Below are 11097 nucleotides of genomic sequence, written 5' to 3' on the forward strand. Positions count from 1 at the left end.
ATATTAGACCAGAGGTTCCCAAACTTTGAATCAGACCTTCTTTGGCAGAAGTGGGGCAAAAGTGTGCAGATAAAAGTGAAGTTCTTCAACCAGATGGGCATTTCCTTGCTTCTGCAGCTAATACGTGTATGGCTTGAATGGCCCCTGGTTGACAGAGAAACCTTGTATATTCATACAGGATTTGTGGGGATGGCTGCCTTCCTAGTCCTTCATCATCTCAACCTCACTTGAGGAGAAAGAAACCCCAGAAGGGCTGCTCTCGTATTCCAATGATTGGTGCTCATTTGTGATTTTCAGAAGGTGGTGTACATGGTTTTCCTCCCCATTTCAACCTCACAACAACCCTGTGAGGTAGGTTGGGCTAAGAACAGACAGGGAGTGGCCTGAGGTCACCCAGTGAGCTTCATGGCTGAGTGGAAATTTGAATCCTGGCCTCCCAGGACCTAGTCCAGCACCCTAACCACAACGCCACACTGGCACTGAGATTTTCTGAGGAGATCTTATGAGGAGACCTTATTATGAGCCCCTTTGCTGCTTAGTGTGGTCATGTGTCCTACTTTACAGTGGAGAGTTTGAAGGAGTCCTCTATTTGAAAGCCCCTGCAAGCAGTTTCAGGTTTAACATCAAGGGCTCTGTAGTTGCCCGTAATCAGTTAGCACCAAGACAGCAGACTATACAGGCACGCAGGTTACCTAATCCCTGTCTTCTCCATCATGGTGAGATATGTTACTTGCATTTCTATTTAAATTGTAGTCATCATTTCTAATTTTGCATCTGTACATATAAATTTGTAAGTGCAAATTTTATTCAGCTGCTTGTTGCCTTCTATATCCTCATGAAAATTCATCAGCATTTTAGTGAGAATTTCTCCTAATGACTAACACACATATTTTTGTATGTTATTGAACAATATGTGTTTTGTAGGTAATTTTCACTAACATATTTATTAATAATACATGCATATATATTTTTGGTAAACATTGTGTGGTTGGAGAATTTAATTGCAAAATTCAGGTAAGTGCAGATTTCTAAGGAAAGATGTGTGTTGGTTTGCATATTGTTTCAGAAGGTACTGATTTTATAGATTCAGCTTTAAATGCAAAATGGATTCTCGTCCAACCCTAGTTACAGCAAGAAACCACACTTCTCCAAGTTTGTAATGCAGAACTGTTTGTAATGTAATGCAGAATTGTGGCTTCCACTAAAGTGAAAGCAGAAGCTTTCATTTTTCTCTTGCATATTAAAAGGGAGAGGGGGCTCACTGTGGTCATTCCTAATCGCGTAAACCTAAACCATGGTTTAAGTAATTGTCTGAACTGGGTCGCTGTATTTAATCCTCAAGAGGAAAGTAATTCCTAGTCCCTTCAGTGGTTTGGGACAATCTGTTGGGAAATAATCTGTTTTCATGTTATGTTCATTGCATTTGCCTTTGGGTAAGAACTGTCCAATACTTTTAGGAAATGGAGAAGGTTCTGCTTCATGATTTTCTGGAAGATGTCTCTATACAGTACCTCAAACTGGTCAGATTATTCAGCAAAAATATTAAAAGCTGGCTGCTCGCAACTATGGAAGACCTCCCACCGTTGTTGGGCGCCTCTAAAATCAAAGGTATGTTCAAGTATTGTGAACTTGAAAAGCAGGGTCAATATTCATAGATATGAACTGTTCAAACTGTTTAGTAATGCAGGCTGTAACACAAGTCGTTTAGAATTAAAGTGGTGGTGAATGATGATCATTTGTTTCTTCCTTTCCTCTCAGAGGTGACTTTGTTTATAAAAAGACTTCGGAGGAAGACTTACCTTGCTAACATGGCAAAGGTATGTATCCCAAAGGTGAAAGCTGAAGTCAGTTGCAATGAATTAATTAACAAAAACGTTCTGTAGGATGGATCAGTCACAGGCCTATGTTTACAGTTATGTTGTGTTGCTGGACATAGTGCAGTTATGAGATGCTGCCTCCTTCTGGACAGAATGTGGAATGGGTGGAGGACTTGGGCAGGTTGGTGGGGAAAGTAAGCTGTAATACAGAGCTTTGGAGCAGTACGAAAATCATTTCCCCTATGTTCATTGCTGAGAACCAAAGTGAAATATACTCGGAGTCGAGTGTGGATTTCATGCTCTTTATTCAGCTCATAGTAGTGAGGAATGCAAGTTCCCCCGAAATGTCTGCTTTATATACATTATTTATACAATTGGCCCCACATGATTGGCTAATTCTGGGATTCTCCTGTAGGCCAATCAGGTTGCAGATTAACTTCCACCTGGAGTTGGATTGTTGAAAGTGAGTGGGGTTATTGGTTTTGTCTTTGCTTTTCCCAAGACATAAATCACGTGCACCTGGAGTTGGATTGTTGAAAGTGAGTGGGGTTATTGGTTTTGTCTTTGCTTTTCCCAAGACATAAATCACGTGCACTTTTCCTCTCTTCATTTACAGACCATGAGAATAGTCTTGAACAACAGCAGGAGGGTCAATGTTTTGAAATCGGACATGAACGCAATCATTACTCAGGGGTTTTCGGACATTCCTGGAAGCTCGCTGCAAATTGCATTTAGAAATGTGGATGAAATTGAAAGTGGCACAGAGCTGAAATGTAGCAGCACAGGCTCTTACTATTTTCCTATTTGATGGAGTACTTTGTTCACTTTTTCTGCTAGAATTTGATAGAGAACCTCTCCCTCTTTCCTTGATACAAAATGTTTTCCTTATGTGGATATCACATGAGGATTATTTCACAGTTTGTTCTTAGTTTCAAATGTGGATGTCCTTCTTCCAAATTCTTTTGTGACATTTGGTTTGGACCTCTTGTTGAAGTTTTATATGATTAATAAGGTTTCTCTTCATATTAATTACAGTGGGCATGGCTGTGATGAAAGGAAGTTAGCACTTGGGAGAACTTAGGGCAATTTGCATCAGAAAGTTTTCAGTTTGCTCTGGAAAGTTTTCTCATGCCCTATAAAATGCTCATGTTCATTTTACCTGTATTTAGTGATTTTTTTTTGAAACTGATAAGCTTGCCCTAATACTGTGTTTGCGTTGTTGCTAAGGAACTGATGAAATAGGAAAATATTCATGCCACATCACTGTTGAAATTATATGTTGCTACTTGAACTAACACCCTTTGTTGTACACTAATATCAGAAGACCTAATTGATCAAAGTGGATAATATTCATGGCAAAGCTTCTTGCTTGCATGTGAATGGGGAGGTCATAATTTTATCAATGGACACAAGGCGTGTGTGTCTTGAATCACTGTAGCCTTAATACAGAGATGGTGTCCTACACATCAAAGTATCATATGATGCAGTCCTTTGCATCAAAGAATAACATTTTCATTGACTAAGCTTTCATGGTTTCCCTGCCTTACATTTTCATAAGACAACAACAGTTGACATGGTCCAGCCCAAGCTGGATTCAGTAGGAACACTAAGTTGATTCTTAATCTCATTCAAATGAATTGAACATTAAAAATGTTGAATTTCGGCTGCTCTGTGCACAGTATTTTTCACATATAAGAACAAACACAGATTGATTGACTAAAGCCCTAGCTCTTCTTAGAGGTTGCAGTGAAATTTGGAATCAACAGGCCGTAAAAACAAGATCCTATTTAGCTAGAAGCTAATAAGAAAACATATTGTCTTCATATAGTTGTTTTTAATATGTTTTGTCTCTGTTAAGTATAAAGAGATTTAAACTAAGGAAAAGCCTTGAGCCATCTATGAGCCAGTGCATATTCACTTGTTTTATAGGCTTGAATAATCTGATGTCTTCACTGGACACTTCAACAGATATTAGGGTTTTGCTAAATTGTTTGTCCTCGGACCTTGAGGCTTTCGTGATTCAGGTACAAAATTAGGCGGTCTTAGAGATACTGTGTTTATTTCACGAGAGAGACGGTGCTGCTCCTGAAATGAAGCTGGTGTGTGTGCATCTATATGAGAGAAAGGTGAAGGAGGGAGAATAGGGTGACCCTGCTCACTACCAGCTCTGGACTTGTCCATTTTGCCCTCCCAGTGTCAATTTGGCTCCGCCCACTGCGGGCGTGAGGTTCCTGGCAAGTTGATTAGCAGAAATATAGCCCTTGGTCTGGGGAAGGACATCCCATCCCCACTGCGTACTTTGTACAATGACCCACACACACTCTCTCTCTCATATGTATATATATGAGAAGTTTCTACACTAGTTGAAAATAGTTGAACTGAAATATTTGTGTGCTTGGAGTGTGGGTGAGGATCAATGCTAAAATAGAGGGACCTTTCAGTATGATCTCAAACACATAAATGCAGTATCTGAAGAAGTGTAAAGGTAAAGGGACCCCTGACCATTAGGTCCAGTCGTGGCCGACACTGGGGTTGTGACGCTCATCTCGCTTTATTGGCCGAGGGAGCTGGCGTACAGCTTCCGGGTCATGTGGCCAGCATGACTAAGCCTTCCCGCCGGAGCGGTCCCTATTTATCTAATTGCACTTTGACGTGCTTTCAAACTGCTAGGTTGGCAGGAGCAGGGACCGAGCAACGGGAGCTCACCCCTTCGCGGGGATTCAAACCGCCAACCTTCTGATTGGCAAGTCCTAGGCTCTGTGGTTTAACCCACAGCGCCACCCATGTCCCACTTGAAGAAGTGTGTATGCACACGAAAGCTCATACCAATAACAAACTTAGTTGGTCTCTAAGGTGCTACTGGAAGGAATTTTTAAATTTTGTTTCGACTACAGCAGACCAACACAGCTACCTACCTGTAACATAAATGCAGGTATACGTTCAACCCTGTTCCCAAAGTCTCATTCACTAAAGCAGCTCCTATTTCTTTATAAGCACATCCTGATGGTATGCCAGAAACCACTAGACAGCTGTCCCATGTCTGAAGAAATTTATCCATAGTGGAAGAAAAGTACTACATTTATATCCCAACTTTCTTCCACCGGCAGAGTTCCCAAACTCCTAATCATATAAAAAATGAGCTCACTGGAATTTAGTGAGACTTAACTCTCAGGGAGGCTAGTATAGGTTTGAAGCATTTGCCTATGTAGTCTTTGGAGCCATGTTACAATGAAATGTCTTTGTGTGACTCTTTGCAGCCGAGCAAGAATCAAGAAGAGTTCAGAAAGCTCGCTGCTAATTTCCAGCTGAGGTGGAACTTCCTCTTGACGTCTGTCAGCAAGGCAATGACCCTCTGCCACACAGAGAGCTTTGGTCAGTGATGTCCTGCGATGGTCTTTTGTAGGTCGTATTCTGCTGTGAAACATATTTGGTGGTCAAGAACTTGGGATCTTGAACAAGGAGCCTTGCGCCATGCGGGCAGGACTCTTATCTAATGAGTCACCTTCCTCAGTGTGTGCTTATGACTTGTGTCCTTGAGGCCCACGATGGAAGAGGAGTCTGCTTTCAGGTGGGGAGGGGGCCTTCATATTGCAAAAGGGCTGTGGAGATATTGCAAACAGATTGTTGCAGTGTTGAGGGGTTTTGGGGGGGGCCGATCGTATTCCCCCCAGAAAGTGTAAATCCAGATTAAATAAGGAGGGTTGGCATTTGGATGGCAGCTATGTCACGTGGAGGCTTCAAAAAAAAGCTTGCATGCATCATAAGCACGGATCCCACAACAAATACCCCCTCTTTATTGCTCAGAGTCAGGCATGGCATGGCATAAATCAGCCTGCCATACTTCGAACCTCAATTTCTGCCCTTAATGCTGGCACTACTACCAGTAATAGCCCTTCCCATCCTTCTCAGACATTGTGTTGGCAGCAGTGATACTTGTTTGTTGCTGGCCTGGGCAACCAGTGTGGTGTAGTGGTTAAGAGCGGTGGACTCGTAATCTGGTGAACCGGGTTCGCTTCCCCGCTCCTCCACATGCAGCTGCTGAGTGACCTTGGGCTAGTCACACTTCTCTGAAGTCTCTCAGCCCCACTCACCTCACAGAGTGTTTGTTGTGGGGGAGGAAGGGAAAGGAGAATGTTAGCGCTTTGAGACCCCTTTGGGTAGTGATAAAGCGGGATATCAAATCCAAACTCTTCTTCTTCTTCTTCCTGCCTAGCCACGTTTCCCCAAAAGTAAAATAGATGCATTGTTGGGAAAGTCTAGTAACTGAACAAAGAGAGGCAGGCAACCCAGGCCATTCAATCCAACAGGCATTGTACATTGCTCTGTGCATAAGACGGATGGTCACATACTGTAAATGCCTGAAAGACCACCTGCTTCCCTAAAGACCCTTTTGGGTGCTAAGACTGGCAGACAGGGAGCTCCTTTGCCCTCAGAAGCTTGGGGTGGCAGCCTCTAAGTTGTGGAAATTCTTCGCCACAGAGGTGTGTCCGGCATGTTCATTATGCAACTGCCTGTGAAGGCTGAAGGTGCACCTCTTGTGATCTTCCAGATGTTGTTGAACTCCAAGCCCCGTCCCTGGCTATTAGCCATGCTGATTTGGGCTGCTGAGAGTTGATGTTCAACTGCATACATCTGGAGGGCGTCGGATTCCACATTCTTGTTGTAAAAAGGCAAGAGGGAAATGAAATGCAGGAAGTACAGACAGTGATAGCTGTGTTACAGACAGTGACCACAAAACAGCTTTGATGGTAATGCGTTCTGGCACTGGTAAGCTGATTGACACATGTAGTGTGATTCAAAAACAAAACAAAGCACTTGATAAAAGATACAGATTTAGAATCTTTTAAAGAAGACTGGAAACCATTCCTAGTTTATATGTAAAATTATTTGTTGAGCAACAAATTACTTTCTCTATGGGAAAAAGAATAAAATATTATTTAAAAAACAAACAAACAAACAAACAAACAAACAAACCCAACCACTTTGTCCCAGTGCAAACGTGTGCAGTTTTCATTTGAAGTTTCTTTGCTCCAGGATGACCACTTTAAAATCAGTTAAAGTCAGTCTTGGTGCATCTAGACAGAGATGTTTGGAGGTGTTGGGGCACTTCGAATCCATACAACAGTCACCTGCAAAACAAGGGGAGGTTTGTTGCCAGTTCATTTACTGCCCTCTGGAAATACAAATAGAGTCAGCAACTCCTCGCCTGTTACAATAGTGCTGATAAGTAGGTTTTCTGATATGTACTTCGTCTCTTAACTACATCTTGATTTCATCCAGAACTCTGGGACTCACCCAATAGCTCCTCACCAGAGAGCAGCTAAGAGGGGGAAAGCCCTGCTGTTGTGCAAACCATGCAGTTGTAACTCCTTCCTTTGCAAGATCTGCTTGGGGAAGTTCAAAGCAGTGGGAGAAATTGCTCTGTAGTTCTGCCCTTTGCAACTAGGCAAAAGTGTCCATGTACTTTTGTATGTAAAGGACAACACAATTACCCTCTGATTGTGAGGTCACTGGTTGATTTTTAGAGCTGAGTGCCATCTCCCCAATCCTATCTCAATGCTAGCCAATGCACCCCTTTTGCCTTTTCATCTGACTAGGAAGGTCTAATAGATGGCTTCACAATTTATCCCATCTGTTTTTATTTTTTTAAAAACCTAGGCTCCTGGCATTTGTTCAATCTGCTTCTGCTTGAATATGTTATTCACATACTTCAAACCCATGTGGAGGAGGAAGGAGATGGGACTCTGTTGACGATTCCACAGGATCCCTTGGCTCTTCAACCAGTCTGTCTTCTGGATGATTTTGCAGCTGAACAGCCTGATGGCGGGGAGGCAGCACCAACTCGAATCGTTCTGACCCAGAGTCAAAGCGACATTAACTTAAGTAGCATTATTCTGAAGGTCCTCAGCTGCCTAGTTGATGCTGACACAGGCAACAAGGTAAAAACCCAGTTCTTCATATTTGTTTCTGAATGAGAAGTGGAAAATCAGATTGTTGGAAATGGATGCATGCTTGAGGCGTGTACACAGGGCTCTATCTGTGCTTGTGATGTCTGTGAACAACATCAAAAGGTATTCCCAGCAGCTATGATCAAGTGTAGGTGAATTTCATTTCAGCTTTGAAGTAGGCCACCCTGGTGGGCTTTATACCAGACCATGAGGAACTTCTGGTGTTCCATCATCCCTGGTCATTGGCCATGCTGGCTGGGGATGTTGGGAGTTGATGTCCAGAAAACATCTGGAGTGCCACAGGTTCCCCTGGTTTCAAGTATTCAGATTACTACTTTCAGCCAATAAATCCTCCTATCTGCTACAGTCCTTTGGAGGCTTCTGACTATGTGAAAGCTCTGAAAGTTCCCCAGCTTTTATAAGCAGCAAAAAGGCTGGTTTTAGGAGAACTAAGACATACTGCCCCACTGCTCTTGGGTGTTATCTGCCTTGCTTTTGCTCTGGACACTTCCATTTCAAAGTTTTTTAGAGGAGAAAGAGAGAGAATAAACAGAATTGTGTTTTTGGGCTCCTCGTCCAGACTTCCTTTTGTGCTGCGTTTCTAGGCACAGGTCTGTGCTTTAAAACTCAGTGTCTAAGCTGTGGAAAACCAGAATTGCTTTTTTTCTGATTCAGCATGAATGAATGGAAAGTGCCACTAGGGAATGTGGCAGAGTGAAAAAAGGCGTGCTTGGATGCAGAGCTTTAAAACACTGACCTGTGCCTACTGTGAGCACGGGGGAAAGGTAAGTGATAGTAAGCCCTGAGTCAATCCTGTCTTCCCACAGCAATGATAGTAATATTGCATATTTCTTTTTTAATGTGCAGCTTATTCAGGTAGTTCTGGAAGACAAAGCATCTAAATGTTCAGTTAAAGTGAATCTTCCTGTTGGACAGGAAGCACTTGTTACTCTAAAAGATGGGCAGAAATTTATCATTCATACCTCTGACCCGCAAGAAGACTGCAGCAGTGCTTCGGAGGAAACAAAGCAGATCTGAAAGACTGTTTGACGACCATCTGCAAAAAAAAAAGAAAAAAGAGAGAGAGTTTTGTACATAGTTGATTTGAACATATATTTTGCACAGCCTGGTGTATATTCTGTTGAAGTAAGTAGTTTTTTATGAAGAGCATGCATACATTTTTTAAATTGTGTCAGTTTTCTGATGTATTTTAGCTGCCTAGCATGCATAGTTAATGAAATTTCCCCCTCCTTACGTTCTATAGCTGTTGTAGGAAGTAACACTAACAATTTTGTTAAATGTAGTAAATAAATTTCAGGTGGCATTCCCACTTCAGTTGCAATTGTAATGCTGAAAGATGCAAACCAGTGACAATATGTATTGGTTGAGCCCTATAATATTAATACATACAGCACCATGAGTGTACATGACATTTTACAGTATAAACGATTCTTCCCACCCACTCCCACAAGAAACCCTGTTCCATTGCAACCTAAAGTTTTAATAGCAAGGAAAGGCATTTTGCCAATACAGATAGTCCCAGAATTATGCCGTCTGTACCTAAGGCTACCAAGTGTGGTTCATGTCCCTGCAGGAGTCTGAATTTCGAGAAGTCCTATTACAAATCCTGTATATGTAGAATGTTCCAAAGCCCAGCAGTTTAGCGACAGCATTTTAATCTGAGCGAACTGTCTCCTCAAGGTGGCAGTCAGGACTTAATTTGAACCAGAAAGCCCAGGTACTTTTTAAAGTCCTGGAGCAGGTAAAGAAGTAATAAAACAGATGTCTGTGCAGAGTTCACTGCAGAGTAGCCACACATCAAAGATTAAAAAACAGGGGTCTCAAAATCAAAGCATGTGTGGCTTCCAGGCAGACTCAAGTCCTGGTATTATTATTATTATTATTATTATTATTATTATTATTAGATGTCAACTACTGCCTGCAGCCCTCAGATCAATACCTGTAGGGCAGGCATAGGCAAACTTGGCCCTCCAGATGTTTTGGGACTACAACTCCCATCATCCCTAGCTAACAGGACCAGTGGTCAGGGATGATGGGAATTGTAGTCTCAAAACATCTGGTGGGCCGAATTTGCCTATGCCTGCTGTAGGGTTAGAAGGGTAGTTCCTTTGACATCAGTGATGCCATTCCAAAGTGAATGGGTTGGAGATTCGCTTAGGTAGCTAGTTTACATAAAATCTTACTATGAAAGCTGTATGTGTGTAGATGTACGTGTTTCTTAACCAGACTTCTCTGGGGATGTCTAAATGTATTCAGTCCAATATAGCCCATGTGCTTCTGACTCAACGTCTTCAAACTTCTTCAAACATCTGACTCAACATATTCAAACTTTCGAGGGGGGAGAATGTTCAGTGTAACCCTTGCCCCAAATCGTTACTCCATTTTTCATCCTGGAAGTAGCTATTTGATAAGTGTTTTCTAACATGGATTAGTCCCAAGGCACCTAAAAGAGATGGTGGTAATACTACTTCTGAATAAACCTACCCTGGACCCAGAGGATCTTAATAATTTTCAACTTAAAGTAAATGTCCACTTCCTGGGCAAGGTTTTTGAGTGAGTGGTTGCCAATAAGATCCAGCAGTCTTGGATGAAACTGGTTTTCTGGATCAATTTCAGTCAGGATTCAGAGCTTGGCTTGACACAGAAGCTTCCTTGGTCTCCCATTATGATTACTTGTGTCAGGTAATCTCAGCAGCGTTTGATACCATTGGCCATGGTACCATTCTGGGAGAGACTGTGTGAGTTTGGTGTAGGGGGCCCTGCTTTGAAGTGGTTCCATGCCTACTTGGACCAGAAGGTAGTGCATAGGGAATATTGCTCTGTCCCGTGGGTTCTCCAGTATGTTTGGTCTGGCCTCCCCATGCTATTTTAAATCTACAGTACATGAGACTGCCGTGTAGGGTCATGCAGAGTTTTGGAACACATTGTCATCAGTGTGCCCTGAGGAAGGGCAGGGTATAAGACTATTGAATCAATCAGTCAAATTACTTTGACATCAACATGATGCATGATGCATTTTGAGAGTTAAAAAGGCTTCACAAGGATAGCTCGGTCAGTAGAGTGTGAATCTCTTAACCTCATGATTGTGGGTTCGAGTTCCACGCTGCGCAAACAATTCCTGCATTGAAGGGGCATTGGACAAGACTATCCTTGTGGTCCCTTTGAACTCTGTGATTCTATCTCAATAATCTTTACAACAGCTGTTTTATTGTTAATATTAGTTGTACACTAATATCAGAAGACCTAATTGATCAAAGTAGATAATATTCATGGCAAAGCTTCTTGCTTGTATGTGAATGGGGAGGTCATAA

At 42.2% G+C, this 11097-nt stretch overlaps 1 protein-coding gene across 5 annotated transcripts in view; it reads left to right on the top strand.

The window, feature by feature from the left end:
* The window catches only part of RFX8 (regulatory factor X8), a 33269-nt gene extending 24180 nt beyond the window's left edge, over nt 1–9089 (top strand). For all 5 annotated transcript variants that reach the window (XM_081907402.1, XM_081907401.1, XM_081907400.1 and 2 more), the window contains 7 exons: nt 1458–1608; nt 1759–1817; nt 2434–2590; nt 3747–3841; nt 5075–5189; nt 7476–7756; nt 8633–9089. In XM_081907402.1, the coding sequence (XP_081763528.1) occupies nt 1458–1608; nt 1759–1817; nt 2434–2590; nt 3747–3841; nt 5075–5189; nt 7476–7756; nt 8633–8803 (1029 nt within the window). In that variant the 3' untranslated portion in view covers nt 8804–9089. The remainder of the gene's footprint in view (nt 1–1457; nt 1609–1758; nt 1818–2433; nt 2591–3746; nt 3842–5074; nt 5190–7475; nt 7757–8632) is intronic.
* Nucleotides 9090–11097: the final 2008 nt, after the last annotated feature.

The sequence above is a fragment of the Podarcis melisellensis genome, assembly GCF_964234715.1.
Source record: "Podarcis melisellensis genome assembly, chromosome: 4".
Taxonomy (NCBI): domain Eukaryota; kingdom Metazoa; phylum Chordata; class Lepidosauria; order Squamata; family Lacertidae; genus Podarcis; species Podarcis melisellensis.